At 35.2% G+C, this 21,101-nt stretch overlaps 5 protein-coding genes and 1 pseudogene across 6 annotated transcripts; 1 reads left to right on the forward strand and 5 right to left on the reverse strand.

Annotated features, from left to right (window-relative positions):
• Positions 1 to 935: 935 nt before the first annotated feature.
• On the reverse strand, positions 936 to 2,057 carry LOC111481839 (bZIP transcription factor 44-like). The gene has a single exon (XM_023127416.1). It carries the CDS (start codon positions 1,563 to 1,565, stop codon positions 1,110 to 1,112), a length of 456 nt encoding a protein of 151 aa, XP_022983184.1. The 5' UTR covers positions 1,566 to 2,057; the 3' UTR covers positions 936 to 1,109.
• Positions 2,058 to 5,259: 3,202 nt separating this feature from the next.
• LOC111486538 lies at positions 5,260 to 6,737 on the reverse strand (annotated as a pseudogene).
• Positions 6,738 to 6,906: 169 nt separating this feature from the next.
• LOC111479789 (AAA-ATPase At5g17760-like) lies at positions 6,907 to 9,265 on the reverse strand. Its single transcript, XM_023124650.1, has 2 exons — positions 7,923 to 9,265; positions 6,907 to 7,491 (listed from the first exon to the last, which is right to left on the reverse strand). Exons 1-2 carry the CDS (start codon positions 8,916 to 8,918, stop codon positions 7,000 to 7,002), a joined length of 1,488 nt encoding a protein of 495 aa, XP_022980418.1. The 5' UTR covers positions 8,919 to 9,265; the 3' UTR covers positions 6,907 to 6,999.
• Positions 9,266 to 11,432: 2,167 nt separating this feature from the next.
• Positions 11,433 to 12,842, forward strand: LOC111480828 (peroxidase 72-like). The gene is made up of 4 exons (XM_023126020.1): positions 11,433 to 11,750; positions 11,854 to 12,045; positions 12,120 to 12,285; positions 12,372 to 12,842. The coding sequence occupies exons 1-4, from the start codon at positions 11,502 to 11,504 to the stop codon at positions 12,785 to 12,787; spliced, it is 1,023 nt and encodes a 340-aa protein (XP_022981788.1). The 5' UTR covers positions 11,433 to 11,501; the 3' UTR covers positions 12,788 to 12,842.
• Positions 12,843 to 13,356: 514 nt separating this feature from the next.
• Positions 13,357 to 16,590, reverse strand: LOC111481748 (probable ubiquitin-conjugating enzyme E2 16). The gene is made up of 6 exons (XM_023127336.1): positions 16,426 to 16,590; positions 16,177 to 16,280; positions 15,721 to 15,823; positions 15,547 to 15,610; positions 13,881 to 13,969; positions 13,357 to 13,714 (listed from the first exon to the last, which is right to left on the reverse strand). The coding sequence occupies exons 1-6, from the start codon at positions 16,453 to 16,455 to the stop codon at positions 13,619 to 13,621; spliced, it is 486 nt and encodes a 161-aa protein (XP_022983104.1). The 5' UTR covers positions 16,456 to 16,590; the 3' UTR covers positions 13,357 to 13,618.
• Positions 16,591 to 17,224: 634 nt separating this feature from the next.
• Positions 17,225 to 18,576, reverse strand: LOC111481385 (protein RTE1-HOMOLOG-like). Of its 2 annotated transcripts, none has more exons than XM_023126780.1 (3): positions 18,287 to 18,576; positions 17,776 to 18,067; positions 17,225 to 17,697 (listed from the first exon to the last, which is right to left on the reverse strand). In XM_023126780.1, exons 2-3 carry the CDS (start codon positions 18,043 to 18,045, stop codon positions 17,287 to 17,289), a joined length of 681 nt encoding a protein of 226 aa, XP_022982548.1. In that variant the 5' UTR covers positions 18,046 to 18,067; positions 18,287 to 18,576; the 3' UTR covers positions 17,225 to 17,286. The 2 variants fall into 2 exon arrangements, with proteins under 2 accessions (XP_022982548.1, XP_022982540.1); XM_023126772.1 differs by having other exon boundaries at positions 18,283 to 18,576.
• Positions 18,577 to 21,101: the final 2,525 nt, after the last annotated feature.

The following is a 21,101-nucleotide window of genomic DNA, read 5'->3' on the forward strand; positions in this document are numbered from 1 at the left end:
TCAACTGCTTGTAATAATAATTTATTTGAATATGCATATTATTATATTAAGCATAAACATGATTGATATTCCTACCCTAACTTTTTAAATAATGAATATATATTTTCATTTTTTTATTTGAATTTTATTCGAAGTCAGTGAAGCGTAAATACAACTCCAACTTGTGGGTAGATCTTAAGAATAAGAAAAAACGAAAAAAACAATCGAGTAACAACTAGAGTTGATTTTATTTATAAAGTCTAACTTCAATTCACGAAATCACATAAGATGAACTTCATTCACCAAATATAGATCACTTGGGAACTATGATTTTTATACATATTGTCCACTTATTACTAAGATTAGCCTATTTTCTATAGTCTTAATTTTTCAAAATTGAACCTAAACCGGTGTCATGCCCCACTTGTAGAATTCAAAAACAAACATCATAATTTTTGTAGGTTGTGGCTAAGTTTGTTTTATTTATTTATTTTTGGGATGGGGAAGAAGGAAAAAAGAGGTAAGATGATCAGAATTTTGGTGTTGCATCATCATCGTTTCAATAATGTTATAATTGATAATTGGAATAACATCGTGTGTTTGGTTCCTCCACTTGGGCGCTCCAATTATATTCCAGTTTGTTCCTTACCTAATACTTCCAATCAATTTTGCATTATTTTCTCCAGAAACATATATTTATAATATACATATATTTCCATGCAAACCCGAAGCCAACAACACGCCAACCAATCATTTCATGACCAAATAAATCCTTTTCTTTCCTCTCTCTTCAATAATGTTCATTTGTTTAGCTCTTTTATTTCTCCTTTCCTACAAAATGGACCCTTCAAACTTATAAAGAGTCCATAAGAAAGCCCCCTCTTTTGCTTCCAAAATGCTATAATGCATTCTAAAAATTGATTAACTTTTTTTTTATATGAAATTGAGCAGATGGGTAAAAGAACAACGGATGGGGCCTCCCATTTTTCCAATTAAACTTATAATTATCATTGAAGCTACATTCATTACATTTCAAAGTAGAACATTATCCATATTAAACAATCCCAAGTACCGATAACAATGATGAAACCACCCTGTTTTTGTTCGTTTTTTTTTTTCATTTTTTTGATTCAGCACATGAACATGTCACCAGCGGCCATGATTGGCTGGTTGAGAACGGGGAATCCCCAAGAATCAACCAACCCATCAATGCCAGAAACTTCACCATAATGCTCGGGATCATACGGGTTTCTAGTACTCGAGTTTATGAAATTTATGATTTCGTTCAGCGAGTCCAATCTGTAGTGGAGCTCCCCCATCTGTGCCCGGAGCACCGAGTTCTCCGACTCCAGATTCAGGTAAAGTTGGGTGGTGAAATTGATGTTGACGGCGATTTGCTCATTCTCTGTTTTGATTTGGCCCACCTGAGCCGTCAGATCGTCGACCTGCTTCTGTTTTCGCATCCTAGATCGGCGAGCCGATTCTCGATTCGATATCATTCTCTTCCTCTTCCTCTGATCCACGATTAGTCGCAGATCTTCGTCGAAGCTCGGAGATCCTGATGAACTTCCTACCGGAGACGCCATTGAATCCGGTCGTGTTTTAAACAGAGAAGGTAGGTAGTCTCTTCTTTTGGATAAAGGGGATGGAAATTCGATATGGGTCTTGCTTGAAATGGCACGAATTAAAGAACCCAGATGGTAATTTCGTTCGACTAGTGGAAAATTTAGGAGATTGAAAGAGGGAAATGGGAGGCTAGTTCATGAGAAGACGTAGAACCAGTAGAGGAATACAACAGAGAAAGACTGAACGAGATGGGTGCGGCGGCGGAGAGTGGAGTTGATAATGTAACCAGAGAGAAGGATCTCACTGACTACAGGAGACATGAATACAAAGCATGAAAGAACAAGAATGGAAACATTAAAAAACACCTGCAAGTTTTCTGGGGAAAAAAACAGAGGAGAAACAGAGAGATTACAGAGAGGAAATGGAGGAGGAGAGGTTTTGGGAAGAAATGGGAGCTGATTTTATAGAAACCAAAACGCCCAATGTAAATAAAATAATCAGGAAAATGAGCGAAGCTGCCCTGTTGCATCATATATATATATATATAAGTATAATAGTTATAATTATAATTATAAAGATTTGTTTCCCAATTTTTTTATTAATTTTTATTTATAAGCAGAGTTTTCTAAATAATTGTTTTAATTTATTATATTTGTTGATTATATCATAACAAATTAGGTTATATTTTTATATAAAGAAAATTGTGAAAAAACAATTAATTATTTTCCAATATTAAAAAGAAATTAAATAATAAGAAAAAGTGGAAATGTGGGATGAGTCATCTCACGTTCACTCCCACGCGCAAAAATGCTGCTCACGAACTCGAACGGCCAGTTATACATTTAAGACTTTTTTTTTTAATTTATAAATTAAAAAAGTAAACTTATTGATTATGATGCTAATCAAAAACTTTATTCTAATTTTATATTTTTTTCACTTGTACACAATAAAATTATATTCTCAAATAAGAAGTTCATTCACTCACGTCTCCTTTAAAAACAAAAAGTTATTTTCAATTCAAAATTAGCCCATAATCCACGTTAATTGAATATCAAGATCTAAATCGTCAATTTTGAAAGGATAATTTATTATTGGTGGATAAATAAATTTGACTTTTTCTAAAAGATTGCTTTTTAAATAATTTAGGTTAATTAGTTATAAAGGAAATTAAGCAGAAATTTTTTCTCTTCATCCACGAATCCCTTGAAATGGAATATTCTTCATGAGAGATGCTTCTATCCTAAAATTGGAATATTCTCCTCCTTCATTCATGCAAAACCCAATTACTTTCTTTTAACCGGAACAAAAATTCATTTTTAATTTGTAGTTTGTACTATGGTGAGGGAATAAGTTTAATCTTATATTTTAAATTTATCAAATTAAAATTATTAATCTCAATTATCATGACACCATTCAAACTTAACGGATGTGGATTAACTAAAAACTAAAAACTAGTTTAGCACACAATCATATCAAAATATTAAATAAGGTAAAAAAAATGTTTTTGTGATAAAGATTTAACTCTCTTAGATAAATTTATAACTAAAAAATATTTAAGACTTATTAGATATAAAAATAATTTTTAAAATCCAGATATTTATTGGACATAAATTTGAATAGTCATAGATCTATTATATGACACCTGAGTAGATGAGAGGTACATGAATGAATGAGATCACATCATGAGGATAAGATTGACTAAAAAATATTTGAAGGAAACAAAAGTTACTACCTATACTAACAAGGTGAGTCTACCTTTCTAAGTACCTTAATCAATTTGGGTAGGTGACCTCTTATGAATTTTAGTGTAGGGCGACCTCTTCTGAATTTTAGTGTAGAATTTTACTAAAATACATGCGAGTGAGAACAAAATATACCGAAAAAACTTGAGTTGGTATGTGAGGATGCATCCGAATCCTAGAAGCATCAGCTATAGAATCCTTACCTTTTAAGGTTTAGTCATTTGAAACAAAAACTCATTACCACATTTTCAACATGGTCAAAAGGCGAAAAAGACAGGGCCGGATAAAGTTTGGGTTGGTGGGTTATCCCTCTCCGTTTGGTGGCCATTGGATTTGGACCATCAAAACTTCCATTTTAAAATTTTCAAATATGTTTTTGACTCTATTTTCTAATTTTGAAATGAGTGGGTTTAATTTATTGTGTCATACATCAAATCTCTCCCCTTTATTTTGATAAAAATATTTTCTTTTTTAATAATAAATAAAGTATGGTATAAAAGAAAAAAAATGTTTTAATTTTTGAAATAATTATTTATATAGGTATAAAAGGTTTGAAAACATAGAAGTACTTGAAGGAGTATTCATTTTGTCCGAAAAGGATATCCTATAATATTAAAAAAAATGCAAAGCATTATCGTAATTTACTTACTAACTCAGTATTTTACCTCATTTTAAACATAAATATTTTTAATGTTATTTATAACCGTTTAATAAATATTTTTTAGAAAATTTTATAGCATATAGTCTAATAAATATTATTTTGAAATATGCTTAGTTTGAAAATTCTCACCCTATGTACACGTTTTATATAGATAATAACTATCGACTCTGATTTAGATACCAATTCATTTATATATTTCATCTATATTTATATGTTATACATCTATCATCCTTTAGCTATTGATATCATGTGAAAATTTGAATTATTAATAAAGAATAAAATAATTAAAAATTATGAGAAAACTTAATTGGAAAGAGAAATGATGTGCCGAAGAATATGAAAAGTGTGTAATATTATTAAAATATTATAGACTTATTATTTATAATATTCCCATCTATAAATATACCAAATTAATATGAGCAAGTAAACAGTTTTCACATTTTATCACTTATAATTGACTAAATCTTTTGCAATCAAAATAATTAAATATGTTTACCTTAATTAAAATTTTAAATTATATATATAAAGATTTTGATGAATTTAAATGGTAAGTTTAGGTTAAAAATATATATATATATATATATATATTTAACACGGTTTGGTTTTGATCTTGACTTATCCTTCTATTTCCTGTTACGAAATATAATTTACAAATTTTAATTCTAAATTTATTATTAATAATTTGGGAAGGAGTTCTTATTTATTTATTTATTAAAAAAATTAAAAAAAAATTAATAAATTTCTTTTAAAAACATTATAACTTATAAAATTTAATTTTATGAGTTTTCATAAGATTTAATAAAAATGTATAATATATAGTGGTTACCATTTTAAAAATCTAATAAAAATGTATAATATATAGTCATTACAATTTTAAAAGAAACTAAAAATGTTAATGTTCAAAATTTGACTTGAAATATTAAAACTTAATATTTAATTAAAAAATAATAGGATTAAATTTATAAATTAATATAAGTATATTAAAATTTGATATTTAATTATAAAAATAATAAGTCTAGCCCGGCCTAGATTTTTAATTGGACTCTACCCAATCTCGCTAAGCATTCATATTCCATCTATTAATATTTGAACCTAAAACAACATTAAAATATTGATTTGATTTCGATGAAAAAATGTAAAACATTAATAAATGTTGTAGCTGTGTTACCATCAATTTAATATTAATGAAAGTCCTCAAAACTATACTGATGAATTAGTACATTAGATTACCGCATGTCAAATGTATGAAATTATATTTAGATAGTATTTCTTCCAACATAATTCATAATTATATCTAACATAATTATATGTCTACGTTGGACCAGCTTCAGGATGATAATAGAGCATCTCAGTTAATATCATTTATCTGATCTCATGCTCATCAAGTGATTCGTCGATGTCGAGACTGAAGGGAACCTCATTTGTAGAATTGAATTCTGTGTCGTATAACTCAGACATGTATGGATGTTGAAGTGCTTCATTAACGGTAATTCTCTTCCTCGGGTCAAACACAAGCATCTTCTGAAAATTGATCAACTTGTGGATATTGATCTGAAAATTGTACCCCTTTTGAGAAAGGCATAGCTTTGATAAACTGTATGGACTTTAGGTTATCAATGAACTTGATATCTGCTTCCTTTGGACTACCGAGAACTTCGATGATTAACTCTAGTTGGTTGAGGCAATTCGTCCCAGGGAACGACCCAAAATCTCAGCAAAGATGCACCCACATACCACACATCAATGGAAGTCCCATAGCTGTCACAGGGTAGGAGAAGCTCTGGTGCACGATACCAGCGAGTAACAACGTAATCGGTCATGACTTGGTCCTGGCCTTTGCTCGTCCGTGCTAACCCGAAATCACAAATCTTCATATCACAATTAGCATTGACGAGGAGGTTCTCGGGCTTTAAGTCCCAATGAAGAATGTTGGTTGAATGAAGATACTGCAAGCCGGAAAGCAACTATAATACATAGTAACGTTAGAATCAGAACTGAGAGTTGTAGCACATCAAATTCATGTACAAAAATTTCATGACATCGAATTCTTACACCATATTCACACGTCCTCTCTTTTCCTTACAAGCGCACGTTATAACGAAAAACTAAAACATTTTCAAACAAAACAAAGAGATCGAATACAGAATCCATACCTGATACATCAAACACTTCCAATGATTATTTGAAAGGGGCTGAGACGATCTGATAATCTGATCAAGATCCGTGTTCATGAGCTCGTAAATCAAATACACATCCTTAAAGCTATTTTTATGCGTGGACATCATCACATCCTTCAAAGCAATCATGTTCTCATGTCTTATGTGCCTCAAAAGCTTCATCTCCCTAAGCGTTCTCAAAGCTTTGAAGCGATTCTCAAACACATTTTTAATCTTATTGATAGCCATCTTCTCGTTGGTCTGTTGGTTGGTAGAAGAACACACCACACCTTAAGATCCTCGTCGAATGGGCTTGATTGGAAAATACTTAATATTGATTTCAAACAGATTTTGGCTTGAGTACTAATTTTTTCAACCGACTTAAATTCTTTGGGTATGGCAGTTCACCTAAAAAAAATTAAAAAATACATTTTATTATTAATATTTTAGGAGTATTTTTTATTTTAACACAATAGTACTCATATTTAAAATATAGATTAAACTGTGTTTGTATATCTTTCACTGCTTAGATGGTAAAAGTTAACTTAATTAGAATTGATTTATGATTTGATTGATTTTTTTTTAAATAGGAGTTTATTAAACTTCTTTGAAAACAGAGTTTACAAACCTCATCTCATCTTATTTTCAAAGATTAAAAATATGATTTTAAATGTAAGGTGATATATTCAAACTTTAAACGTTTTAGTCTAAGTTAAAAATTAGCTAATGATCATAAATTCACTTACAACAAAATGGTTAATTAAAAATTATTAAACAATAAGTATTAAATTGGAAAAGGAAAAAACATCCAAACAATTTGAACGGAAATAAAATAAGGTTGTTTCTTCTCGAATCCATCAAGAGTTTTATTTTCAAAGTGTTGTAGAAATTAATTTCAGCGTCTCAGAAACTTCCTTCTCGTAACCATTCCCGCCACCTTCTTCTTCGGCTGAACTTTCAATCTCTTCGCCGCTCTCAACTTACCTTTTTCTTCTTCTTCTTCTTCTTCTTCGCCATTACCATTCTCTTCCTCTTCCAGCTTCTTCCTCTTCAGCAGCTTAACCACGCACTGAAGGGACACCTCAGCGTCCTCGCTCTTCATCAGCTCCTCCGCGATCTCTGCCGGCGTCACCTCGGCGGCATCGAGAAGGGTTTCGATCTCCGGGAAGAGGCGGTGGGTGGTGTGGATTTGCAGGTAGTTGGCGGCCAGAAGCTTGAAGCCATGGATGGTGCAGTAGGACATGTGGATGTGCATGTCCATTCGCCCTGGCCGGAGAAGCGCCGAGTCCAGCCGGTCCTTGTGGTTGGTCGTGAAGATTATGATCCTCTCGTCACCACAGCTGGACCATAGCCCGTCTATGAAGTTCAACAGACCTGACAATGTGAGCTGCACAAACAAGATTTGCTTTACTTACAATATCCCCACGCCTCCCTCATTTTTCTATTAATTACATGTGATTTTGGATCATATAAATAACAAATTGGATCATGATGGTCTAATTAATCAAAATTATCCTCCACTAAGCCTTCTCTAATTACGCTTTCGAGAGCACTTTGTATTTAAAATAAACATGTGAAAGTTTGGCACGCTGAAAAGGACGGTGGAGACTTGACCTTTAAAAAGTGTTTATAAAAGTGACTTCAGAGTTTAACTAATGGCATTGAGTAAGAATTTTACTTATATTAGATTTGATTAACTCCAAATTAAAACTTAAATTACTACAAACTTTCTAATTCTACATTTCACAAATTTAAGTTTATTTATTTTTGTTAAAATTAGTTTGTGAAAAACTGAAAAGAAATTGAGAGCAGAGTGACCTGAATTTCAGAAGGATTCCTGGACCAATCACCAGGCCGGCGATCCGGCAGCTCAACGGTACAATCAATGTCCTCAATGACCAAAATAGACCGATTCCCTGTGGTCAAAAGCAGCTTCCGCAAATCCGAATCCTGATGAACATTCGCCAATTGCAGATCATAAATATCAAACTTCAAGTAATTAGCCATGGCCGCCACCAAGCTTGATTTTCCAGTCCCCGGCGGTCCGTGCAACAAATACCCTCTCTTCCACGCCCTCCCAACTCTCTTATAAAACTCCTTCCTCTTCAAAAACCTCTCCAAATCCTCAATCACCTTCCTCTTCGCCTCCGCCTCCATCGCCACCGTCTCGAACGTCGCCGGATGCTCCAAATTCACCGACTCCCATTTCCCGCTGAAGCACCCGGAGCTGTTTATCGTGTACATTTTCAGAGCTCTCTCTTCGTTTTTCAAGGCCAGTGCGCGCTCGAGCATGAAGGGGATGTAGGAATTGATGATTTTGCGTCGGTGGGTTTTGTCGAATTTCAGCTCGAAGTAGTGGTGCTCTGTTTTTAGTGGAGACAGAGTGGTGATGTCCTTGGGGGCCTGGAGGTTTTTGTCTTGACCATGGGAATTGAAGGTCCATAAGAGGGAGATTCCTTCGAAGGAATCGGTTAATTTCTCGCCCGCTTCGAGGCGGAGAGCTGGGTGTTTATCTCTTGGGGTTTTGGTGATGCGGAGGCGCGCAGTGTCGGAGGTGATTTTAGTGGAGAGGTAGGTCTCGGCGGCGTCGAAGATTTGGTTTGGGGACATTCCGTTGGTGTCTTCGATGATGAGGGTGAACAGAGAAGAGGAGTGGGAGTTGAAGAAGCGGCGTATTCCGGCGCCAATGTATGAGCGGACAGGGGCTGGGATGAGATCGTTCGCCATTGAACGGAATAGCATTAGGGATCCAGCCATGGAGGCGTAGGCTGAGAATAACGACTGTGGCGATGGCATCTCTTTTGTTGAAAACATCTCGCGGCGGCGGCGGTGGTGGTTTGATCGGGAAAAAACTTGGATGCTTCAAAGGGGTTGTTTCTCATAAACGAAGAATCTCACTCAACTCATTCATTTAATGGTCTTTTATTTAAATAAGAAAAAACAAGATTTGTGTCATTAAACACTATGAATGAAAGTGTTTATGATTAAAATAATGTTGGTAAGATCACTCAAAACAAAACATTGCTCAAGTTTGTAGGTAGAAAAAATGGAAAAGGAACGAAAGAAAGTGGGAATCCTAATGTAGTTGGGCATCAGATTGCAGGGATTTTAGAGAGGAAGGACCAATTATGTGGCCTCACTTTAATGTGTCATCCTTTTTCTTCAGCTTTTGTACCCATTGGAGTGCTCCTCTTGCTGTCTTTTTCCCAACCATTGCCACCCTTTCTGAATATTTTAGTTTCGTTTTAGAGAGAGAGAGGGATAAAATTTCATATTCTAACCCTAAATGCCCATAAACGGGTTGCTTCGTGTATTGGGGTTCATGATTTGGTCATTGGTGACCTCCAATGCACTCACAAATTGGAATAATGTCTCTCTCTAAGCGTCAACAGTCCCCCTCCATAAAATTATTGTGTTTTCGCGAAAATCATGCACGGCGATCACAAGTTTAAGTGGGGGAGGATATCATAATCATAGTAGAGAATAGATTGTGACCCTCACACAATGACAGCCCAGTGGCATAATGCATAACGAGAAGTATTGTGCATTATCCAACCCACTAAAAAGATGTGCATTGAAACTAAGGTGAGGCATAAGGAAGATAGAGGCAATTATGTCAAAATAAGGGACAAAGATAGACTTGATAAAGGGTCAAGGAGGGTGCTCAAAAGTTGGGGTTTTGGAAGGAGTGGTTCTCGAGTTATGCATGTATGAAACATGAATGCTCGTCAAGTTTGGTGTTGATCGGACACCAAATGAACGCTCCACGAGATTGTATGACCATTCACCAAAATCATGTATATTTCTTCCATACAAAACATGCCTCAAAATGTATCTTGGGAGAGGCATGAGCCCTGTAGCCAAGTGAGCTACCTTGTAGCGCATACGTGTGTCGCATGAGGGTGAGCATTGTAAGACAAGTGTCTTAGACGACTTACTTTGAAATGAATCTTTCAAGGTGTGACACTGGAGTAAAGAAAGAATACATGAATTAATCAAAACCACATCCGAATTAGAGCAATCCCGTAACTCAATCACAGAAACTACATAATCAAGTTTATTTTACTTGAAGTAATTACATTTTGGGTGACCGGTTTAGAAATTTTCAAAGCATGCGAAAACAACTCGAGTTGGTATGTGGAGATAAAATGTAAAAAGAATGTTGGAGACATCAGGTGTCAAATCTAAATTTCAAATCCCGGACATTACATAGGGATAGTGTCGGTTTGTTTTTTTTTTGAAGACTTTCCCAAAAGTCTTTGAGAAAAAAAAAAAAAAAAAAAAGTGTGGGTGTGGTGTTCAATACTTTTCATAGTTTATTACAGCTGGCGTGCGCAAGTCTTGGTTTCAACTTTCACCCTCCAACAAAGAGTTTGGGAGGATCACCTCTAATCCCCTCAACAATTCATTTCCAGACTTCAAATTTGACCTCTCACTAATCCAAGAGGACCTAAGTTTATATTATAAACTTTTAACGATCCAATTGTATGTAATAACGTTGTCGATAAACCCAACTTATCATTCATTACATAACAATATAACTCTAGAGGCATAGAACTCGATCCAACCTAAGTAACGAGCACCATAAATTTGTTTGGTTCTCATATATTTATCGTACATAATTTTACCAAAGTAACTCGAGTGCATACAGCGAAAAAGATGCCAAAGTTTTTCAAAAGGTAAATTTATGCATGAAAGAAGAAAATACGTAAGATTATAATAATTGCCTGTTTAAGGTTAAATTAGAATGAAAAAAATGGATTGATGGGGTGCAAAGGAAGATAACCCCAAATGGGTTTAGATGATTGTACTAATAATAGTTGGAAATTGAAGGGAAGACACCAAAAAGTGGGGGTGGGGGGCACATTCAACTGCTTTCCTCCAAATTCCTTTTGGTTTAGTTAAATAAATCACTATTCAAAATGCCATCTCTTTCAACTTTGAACCTTGGTTTAATACCATCTTCCCACCCACCCTTGTATTCAACTAATCCGTCCAAATATAAACAATTTAAAAATTTAGCTTAATTACAAGTTCAATTCTAAGAAATTCTTATTTGACCAAGAAGGTAAGGTATCAAATAATTAGAACAGGTGAGTTGCTAGAGCTTCCCAACTACAATGACCGGTGGAGTATAAGGCCTAGCAAGGACTCGTCCATACAAAATTACCAACTCCAAACCCCTTTCTTTCTTTATTTGTTTATTTATTTGTTACGTTAAGCTTTAATAGTTAGCCACCAAATCCAACTTTTTGGCTTCCTTTGATTATTAGTTCCCTTTAGAGAAGACTATTCCACGAACAGTCCCTCTCTATAAATTGACACTCCCAATCTTAATTGCAGCAAGCTTGTAAGTTTCCTTGTCGAGGTGTTTTCTACAAGTTCTTGACACACATTATGGCTCCGTCAACAAGCTTTGTCTTTGTTTTTGTTCTTCTTGCTCTGTCTTCGGTTTGTTTCTCTCACAGACCTGGCGGCGGCGGCGATGGTTATGGTTATGGCGGTTATTTGTACCCTCAATTCTATGACCATTCTTGTCCAATGGCTCAAGACATTGTGAAGTCCATTGTGGCTAAGGCTTTTGCTAAGGAACCTCGGATTGCTGCTTCATTGATTAGGCTTCATTTCCATGATTGTTTCGTCAAGGTTATTCAAACTATCTACTACCCATCTCTTTTTTTTTTTTTTTTTTTTAAAAAAACACAATTTTGATGCATTATGTTTGTCATTAACATCAAATAATTTTCAGGGCTGTGATGCTTCACTGTTGTTAGATAGCAGTGGGAAAATTGCTAGCGAAAAAAGGTCCAATCCAAATAGGAACTCTGCTAGAGGATTTGAAGTGATTGATGAGATCAAATCTGCCTTAGAAAAAGAGTGTCCACAAACTGTTTCTTGCGCTGATATTTTGGCCATTGCTTCAAGAGACTCCACCGTCATAGTAAGGCTTCTAACTTTTGCACGAGTAGTCAGTCGTATTTGTTTTGTTTTAAGCTGAGAGTCTGTGTGATAAAGACAGGAGGGCCCAGTTGGGAAGTCCCGCTAGGAAGGAGGGACTCGAGAGGAGCAAGTCTAAGTGGGTCTAACAATCACATCCCAGCTCCAAACAACACATTCCAAACCATTCTCACAAGATTCATGAGACAGGGCCTTGATATTGTTGATCTTGTTGCTCTTTCAGGTAAAACTTCCCTCCCTTGTCTCTTACGAGCCAGCCCCAGCTTGAATATATCATAATTTATCGACTTTGTTAATAAATGAATACAGGAAGCCACACTATTGGAAACTCTCGATGCACTAGCTTCAGGCAACGGCTTTACAACCAATCTGGCAATGCTGAGCCTGACCCTTCACTCGATCCATCGTACGCTGCTGAATTGCGCAGACGATGCCCAAGATCAGGGGGTGATCAGAACCTCTTTTTCTTGGACTTTGTCAGCCCGACCAAATTTGACAACTATTACTTCAAGAACCTTTTGGCTGGAAAGGGTTTGCTAAACTCAGATCAAGTCCTCTTGACAAAGAACCAACAATCAGCGGAGTTGGTGAGGACATATGCAGAGAATTCAGAGCTCTTTTTTGAGCAATTTGCTAAGTCCATGGTTAAGATGGGGAACATTTCTCCTCTCACAGGTTCAAGGGGAGAGATCAGAAAGAACTGCAGGAGAGTAAACAAGAATTAGGACGATCAAGATTTTTTTTTTTTAATGTATTGCATCTGAAGTGTGTTCTCATTTAGTTTTTCTTTGTCAAATTCTTGTAATGTTTTCTTTGTCAAATTCCTGTAATGTTTGTGTTATGGTTTTCAACATTGTTCTGTGTTCCTTGCACCTGAGCCCACATCTGAGCCCTTCGACCAGCCATTTTTTAATAAATTCGATAGTATTATACAAATATCTTTCTATTGAGCTATGTGTAAAACTAATAAATATTGTCCGCTTTGACCCGTTACGTACAATCGTCAACCTCTCGATTTTAAAACATGTCTACTAAAGAGAAGTTTTCACACTCTTATAAGAACTCAGTCGGTGTTTAGAAGCTTGGTTTTAACATAAACGGTTTCAACAAAAGTACTTTACTTGCAATCATGCTAATAAAAATGGATTAGGAGGTAAGTATTACTTCATTAAAAGAACTTGTTAAGTATTATTAATTATAGGGTGTTAAGTATTTGGAATTTACGACCAATGAAGATTTATTTACAAAAAAAATCATAATATTCACTGAAACTAGATAAAGACACAGAGTGATGTAAAAGGAAGGAGGAAGGAGGCATTACTGATGATTTATAAATTTGTTAAGAAGAGGTTCTCATCCAGGAAGGATAACCCACCCCCAAGAAAGGACTTGAGAAGTTGTTCTTTAGACATTAGTAAGAAACATAAATTGATCTTCCTTTACAAATGCCAGGCCTTACCACTTTACTTGGTTTTCTTTTTCCATAATCACTTTCTACTTCTTTCACCTTACAAACAAGGGAAGCCACAGGCATAACAATGGAAGATCTTACGTTGTTACACCTTATCGTCATGGAACCACCACCTCGTCTCTTTCGGGGATCTTCCATTCCTACAATTCTTTACATAACGGTCGTTATCGTCAGGGCGTTGCTGCAATAGAAAACATTAGACTATCAGAGAAGGATTCTGGTTGAAGTTAGTACACATAACACGTCCTTACAAGTTATCTTAAACAATTTCGTTACTATCTCCAGCACCTCCATGAAAAACATATTAATTATACAATAGAATCAAAGTGGCATGAAGTGTAACAGACCTTTGCCGTCGAGCTCGACAACATGGAGAGAATGCTGATACAGATAGAACTTACAGTCATTGCAGGCGACCATGAATCATATAAAATATCTACACGGTTTCAGAGTGAAGGGAAATAACAATGGTCAGTGTTGGTATGAAGGTGATAACTAAGGACTCAGACAGCCAATAATAGACCATAAATAAAGCCATACAATAGATATACACGACTAGGATAGAATTCAAAACTCAAACAAGCACGAGCAACAAACAGTATCGATAGTTAGAAACATGTTCGAGAGGAAAAGGCAAGACGAAACTTTAACACCAACATATTAAATTATTAGAAAACACATCATCTCAATCTCGCAGGTAATGTGCATCTGAGCAACTAGCAAGTTGCAGAAAGCATATTTCCAACTTCACCTTCAAACTACATCCATTGCAAATGATAGAGGTGTTCAAGACCAAACCAATGATCCAAACTAAATTGGCTTGGTTTGAGATTCCTTTCCTTTTGTTCAGACCAAACAAAACCAACAATGATAGTTTGGTTCAGCTTGATAAATTTCTGTCTAAAGCAAACCAAACGAAACAGATTAATAAAACTTAGATTGCTAAAATAAACGAATATTTACACCTTAATAATTTTAAATATTACATGATAAATGATGCCCGGTAAAGTCTAAAGTCAAGTTTTAAAGACTTAGGTTATAAAACAATTACAATCTAACATGTAATAGAAATTAGTTTTATTCATTTTGCAGATTTGATGAACTTTATGGTATTTATATTTCATTTCAATCAGCAAACATAACATTCGGGNGGGGGGAACAAAAGTTTCCCAAACAATTGAAAGAAGTTACGAATGATACAAAGAAACATATTGATGGATGAATTGGTATTGTTTTGGATTTTAGTGTTGAGCAGTATGGTTCTGTTCTTATTCATTACATATATAGACATATAACCAAATGGTTGAAAGATCTCAAAACAAACCCGACCAATGAACACCTAGTAAATACCATGATAAACACTCATCCTGCAATAACTTTTCAGCATATAGGATCTTTTCATCCATACACACTAGCTATTAACAAAAAGAACGGAATCCAATATCAAGCAGCACTTCCTCTCCTTTTTCTTTTATTTTTCATTGCAAGACTAGTTTATACTTCTATTTTGTGTAATTGAAAAGTTTTAAACATAATAGATGTAAGCAACACGTTGTCCTAATAGGACAGGATATATATCAAAACCTTTCTGTAACACTAAATCATTCAGGTTCTCCATGATGAACCACTGATAAGCTTACACGCAACGTGCCACTGAATGGTAAAAAATTTATTAATGTCCCCAATTGAGATATCTTCTTGGGTCGAATTCAATTAAACACCATTACTATTATTGTACATCCATTTGAAGTGTGACCCCTGACACAAATACTAAAAACAAAACTCCTTATAGACCGCATTAGGCTCAAACAGGGTAGATGGAAAAGAAAAATCTAACCAAAAACAATAGAGTGAAGAAAGAAATAGAATATAAACTTTATATTCCTGCATAATTGCAATCTCATAAATAGAGTGAAATGGTGAAGCAAACGATATAACCACAAAGAAATCTATACACACAAAGAAAAGAATATCCAACAAGAACAAGCAATAGAAAATTATCCATATACCAACCTAGACAAATGTGACCATTGCTATAGATATGAGGATGAAGAGGGGCTGGATGCAGAAATATAACCTGTTATGAAACCGGTATACAAAATCAAACACACAACAATCAATAAATTTAGACACTACACAGGATTATGGAAGAAATGATCTCAGAATTCAATGATTATGTTTATACACCTGTGGGGCTTCCATTGGGTAATGCTCAGGGAAGTCCACCTGAAGCTGGTAGGTTTCATTTGCATAGAGAGTTCCCGGAGCTCCGTTGACTTCAATCACCCATCTTCCAACAAAAAAAATAAAAATAAAAAAATCCAGAAAATGAACGTCAAATTCCTACTAAAAGCAGAAAGTAAATTTGCTTTCAGAACACACTACAGACAAAGAACAGAAACAAGAAAACCTCACTTCGGTTAGAAAAGAAAAATTAAGAACCTCCACTGTCGAAATAGGGAGAGCACGACACACTCAAACCTAAACTAAGCCCCAAGGCACCCAACAACACCAATTCGACGCTATTACATCAAATTCCAGCCTTTTTCTTACTTTCCAGAGCGCTAACAATGACGCAGAAGGCAAATAAACAGAAATTACGAATTAAAGAAAACCCTACGAGAAAAGGGGAAGAAGCAATACCTCTGGAGATTATCGGTAACCTTGTGTTTAAAACCAGCGGGAGGGTTAACCTGCCACTCGACCAGTTCCTTCTGAAGCCGATTGCAAGCAATCTTACTCAGAGCCTGGAAAAGGAATCAAATCAGATACGAAAGGAAGAGTTAGGGGAGCAGAATCAGATGAGAGTAAATTGATGAATGAAACACGGCGATGGCGATGGCGATGGCGATGAGGATAAAGATGATTATGAGGAAGAAGAAAAGGGACAACCTTACGAGCGGAGTCGGAGGAGCTGGTCATGCTTGGGTTTGGCTCCGCAATGGCAGAGAGAAAGGGAGGAAAAGAGTTAATGCGAAATGTGACGATGATGTTGACGAAAGGGCCAAAGTGGACCGGCCACGCCTTATAACGCCACTCCCCACTCTTCCTCGACACCCTATTCCATTCCCATTTACTCCACCCCCCTCCTTTTTTTTTTTTTTTTCTTTTTTCTTTTTTCCTTTTTTTTTTAAAAAATATCTTCCTTTTTTCCTTTTAAAATTACCACCCTTCTAAATTAGAAAATAAAAAAAAAAAAAAGAAAAAAAAATCCTATATTTTCATTTTGGCCCTCCATCTTTTCAAATTCTCAACTTCTACACGTAAGAGATATTTATTCGACATCACTTATCCAGCAATATTGAAATACTATGTTTATGTGTTCAAAAAATGTTCATAAAACAATCATTTTAATTTAATTTAATCATTTAAGATGAAATTTTGTAATTTAACATTACAAAACTCTGTGGGCACTTCCAATTTGGGATTGGCATATTCCAAGCTTGATTGACGGGGATACATTTTATTTAAAAATATATATATTCCTAATAATTATGGTCATTTAATTTTCCAGCTTTATTTCCTAAAATTCGAAAGAAAGAAAATTGTGTTAGTGGAAGAAAGAACCCAAACATTCGTCTATCCAAAGCTATACACAAAAGGAGATCGAATCTTCCATAAGATAATCAAACAAAACATTCTTTATAATGGTGTGAAAATATCTCTCAAACACTTTAGAACACTTTAGAACTTTTGTGAAAAATGAATCAAAATCACAGAGTCCAATTATTATTTGTAAATACTGTAGAAACATTACAACTGAACCAAATTTTTGAAGACATAAGTACCAAGAACGAACCAACCAACCAGGAAGAAAGTGAAGAATGCCAAGAAAGTTAGAAATGTAGTACCCCCCATTGCAACTCCTATACTGAATACCACACCAAATGGTAAGAACGTCCGGATGACAGCTCCTTTACTGACCCACCGACCCTTGAGAAACATCAGAGCTGCAAGGTTTACCACATTCCATCCACCTGTGACAAACCCAAGTCTGTTCAGATTGTTAGCAACAAAGGAATGACAATTGCAAGTTAAGAGATTGTAGGGTCGGTGTTGGAATTCTTGAGTGCTCCTCCGCAGTGCATCATCCCATGTTGATATTTCTCTACCATTATCAACTTCCCTGAATTCATCCTCACTTCTATGAGTTGAGATGCAGCACTGGAAGCCGATGACAATCAAATCAGTCGTGTGAGCGAAAGAACTTCAAAAGGGAAAGAGGTTCCCATCGAAAGTTACCTTGTCTGTGTTGATTTGAAGATAGCGTGCGACTGCTCCAAATGTGAAGTTGTCCACGCAAACAAAATTGGGGTCTGCAAAGTCCAAGATCACTCCATCCTCTCTGCCAATACCAATGTGACCAATGAAAGGAATGAGCCACGAAATAACAGGAAGAGGTGTCCACACAATGCAACATGGAAACCGAGCACTCTCCGGATCAATTTTCATTTCCTGAACAACATTTCCTTCTATCATCATTTGATTCTCAGGGTCATTACTTGATCCCATTTCCAGAGTTATAAGATGCTTCCTGAAGTGAAATGAAAACCCTCAATTTGACAGAGGTTCAACTAAGAATTAACCTAACCTTAACAATCCCAATTTCATAATCTCAGCTAATCCCCTAAAATCTTTATAATCTCAGCTAGGCTGTTCAACTCCCAAACATCCAGCAAAATCAAACTGGTAAAACAAGCAAGCTACTGCAGGAAATTGAAGAACAAAACAGATTTTCAGAGAAGTTACCTAGCGGAACAATTTTGATGAAGAAAGATCGTGTGAACGAGCTACCGATGACCGATCAAATTCATCGGTTTGCACCAGTAGCGGAGAAATTTTAATTCTGTCGCTTTACCTCTTCCTACCTCTCCGGCCTCTCCTCCCAGCTTCCTTCACCGAGACGTACCCACTGCCGGCGACGACTCTTCCGCCGCCCACAAGCCCAAACTTGAAAGATTTTGAAGATTTTAGAATTGAAAAACTCAGAAATGGGAGAAATTTCAGACTGGATCGGATTGACGAGAAACAAAAAGAATTGGGCGGAAACGAGAGAGGCTCATAGTTTATCCGCTTTAGGGGGCATAAAGGACATTTACCCATGTTCTCACAAAAATAGGTGTCAAAAATATATTTTATTTTGAAAATAAAAGCCATTTTCGCTCAATTTGAAGAATTACCCTGAATCTGAAAGTTGCCCTGCCACAGACACATTGAATTGCACTTTGAGGCATCTCTGGTACAATACAATGCAATAATGCAAAGTGTAAGAATGTATAATTATTGCTTGAAAATGGGGTCTGACCAAAACAGTGAAATCTGTTGAATGGTTGGTTTATGTTAAGTTTGAAGGGGCATTGCCAGACGGCATAATGGGAGAGCTGCAAAGAGTTGGCCCCCAAACAATAGTGCTTCTCCTCCCCCCAAGAAGTCCTACCATTTCTTGCCTCAAACTGTATACCCAAAAGCTATCCATTTTGGAGGGTTTGGGTTGAATTATTACATGAGGAGTGAATTGGCAGTGCTGTCAACTCACTTGGATTCCCAAACTTAACAATGGGTTTTGAGGAAATGAAGCATTTAGATTAAAATACTTGTGTGTTTGTGTGTTGTAATGATGATGAACACAACACAAGACTTTGTAATGCTTTTCATCATAATCTATGAGAATTTACAGTCCTTAGACTTGTAGGTTTACCAATTTCAAAATGTTCCAATCCCAATATGGTCAATAATTCATGAACTCAGAATAAAAATCTCAACAAACTATGTTGTTTCACCATTATTTATGTCAAAATACAAGCTTAGCCCAACATAATTTTCTCTTCTTCTGTTCTTCCAACACAAAACAGTTGAATATATTTAGGTCGACCCGGGTGGTTAATAATTATGAAGGTGCTGAAAATGCTATACCCTATATTGTGTTATGGCATGAGATTATTAATTATTAAAGTCCACTGGTGCTGCCACCACCCTAATGCCCTAATGCCCTAATGCCCTAATGCCCTAATGCCCTAATCCCCTATTTCTCTTCTTCTTCTTTTCTTCCATTTTGCTTTCACGTGATGCCTAGAAGCTACTCCTTTTTCCATCACTCCCATACCATCTTTTCCAACTTTTTAGGGTTTTCTCACATGTGTATTTTTTTTTTTTTTAATTATAATTTTATTTTCTTCATGGGTAACTTCTCTTTTTCGTTTTTTTCTTTTAATTTTGTTTTGCAAATTAAATTTTAAAAATCAATATACCAACATCCTTGATTTGATTTAAAATAATACAAACGGCTTCATATCTTTTAATTGTAGATGCGAATTCAACGAACACCAAAATCTAATCAAATTGATGGAGAATCGCTCGAGACACTTTATCTTTAAAGTTGACTTTTTTTAAAGATGATTTATATTAAAATCCTCTTTCAAAAATCTTTTTAACTCCCTTATTTATATATATTATTAAAAACCCGTTAACTAAGAGATTAAATTTATTTTATTTTTTAAAAAAACTTCACCAATTTAAGAGGAGTGAAAGAAAAAACATAGGAACAAGCTCATGATTGCTAATGATGCAATGCAAGAATCTGAGTGCTAAATTTGGGATTTTAAACAAAACCCTTCCAAATTCTCCACCTTCCTCATCGATCTCACTCTGATTCATCTCCTTTCATTTCCCAATCCGCCGGCGCCGGCGCCGGTGCTGTCACAGATTTCTGTTACCGTCAAGCACCGGTTGTTTTGATCTCTTCATCAACTCAAGTCTTACCCTCCATGTCGTTCCAATGTCAATGCAGGTTCGTCTTTATTCACTTCCCTGCATCATTCTTTTTTGCTACTCTATTTCATACCTTCAATTTTTTTTTCGTTTTAGTTTTTCGATTTTGTGTTTAAAAAAAATGACATAAAACATTTATAATTGTAGGAATTAAGTTAGAATAAATATAAAACTTTATAGATGAATTAAAGCTTGTTCGTTCATCTCATTTTGTAATTTATTTCTATATTTTTCCATATTTTTTATTGGTTTGCTAAAGTAGGTTCTTAGTGATTCATTTTGGGTGGACTATATTCATTTGTCTATCATTTTACTTCTTCAGAAATTAATCGATTATTTAAATTCTACCGTCAAAATAATAAAATGAGATTAATTTTTAGATTATTGTTCTTTTGAATTTTGGGCTCAATCCTCGTTTGAGATGTTTTGGTCAATTAAGTTAATTGTACTCATACAGCTTCTGTTTTAAAAAAATTGGGCTTAAAAATAGTTGATTCAAGGTTTGACCAAGAATTTTATAGTTTAAGAAAAAAAGAAAATTACGTTTTTTTTTTCTTTTAAATCCTTCCACTAGTCTTATGCTAGAAGTAGGGTCGTTACATCTTTTAAATCCATCCCCGAGCCTTAGCTCCTTTGTTGCAAACCACCTTAAATATGTTGCAACTCCGCGCTCTTTGTAGTTAGGTGTGAAAGTGATACACATCCTAAAGAAAAATAAAGATAGGCATGTCTTACTATTGTCATGTTAGCATAAGTCATGGTTGCATGCGACCGCATATCTCAATTCAAATAGTGGATTT

This window comes from Cucurbita maxima, unplaced genomic scaffold, assembly GCF_002738345.1.
Source record: "Cucurbita maxima cultivar Rimu unplaced genomic scaffold, Cmax_1.0 Cma_Scf00001, whole genome shotgun sequence".
Classification (NCBI taxonomy): Eukaryota; Viridiplantae; Streptophyta; class Magnoliopsida; order Cucurbitales; family Cucurbitaceae; genus Cucurbita; species Cucurbita maxima.

Coding starts and splice junctions, on each gene's coding strand:
- LOC111481839 (XM_023127416.1), bottom strand. CDS start 1,565: ATGGCGTCTCCGGTAGGAAGTTCATCAGGATCTCCGAGCTTCGACGAA.
- LOC111479789 (XM_023124650.1), bottom strand. CDS start 8,918: ATGTTTTCAACAAAAGAGATGCCATCGCCACAGTCGTTATTCTCAGCC. Junction 7,492..7,922: donor GGAATCCTTCTGAAATTCAG/GTCACTCTGCTC, acceptor TTGTTTGTGCAG/CTCACATTGTCAGGTCTGTT.
- LOC111480828 (XM_023126020.1), top strand. CDS start 11,502: ATGGCTCCGTCAACAAGCTTTGTCTTTGTTTTTGTTCTTCTTGCTCTG. Junction 11,751..11,853: donor TCCATGATTGTTTCGTCAAG/GTTATTCAAACT, acceptor AATAATTTTCAG/GGCTGTGATGCTTCACTGTT. Junction 12,286..12,371: donor TGATCTTGTTGCTCTTTCAG/GTAAAACTTCCC, acceptor AAATGAATACAG/GAAGCCACACTATTGGAAAC.
- LOC111481748 (XM_023127336.1), bottom strand. CDS start 16,455: ATGACCAGCTCCTCCGACTCCGCTCGTAAG. Junction 16,281..16,425: donor CCTCCGACTCCGCTCGTAAG/GTTGTCCCTTTT, acceptor TTCCTTTTCCAG/GCTCTGAGTAAGATTGCTTG. Junction 15,611..15,720: donor ACCCAATGGAAGCCCCACAG/GTGTATAAACAT, acceptor GTTTCATAACAG/GTTATATTTCTGCATCCAGC.
- LOC111481385 (XM_023126780.1), bottom strand. CDS start 18,045: ATGGGATCAAGTAATGACCCTGAGAATCAAATGATGATAGAAGGAAAT. Junction 17,698..17,775: donor TTCAAATCAACACAGACAAG/GTAACTTTCGAT, acceptor ATCGGCTTCCAG/TGCTGCATCTCAACTCATAG.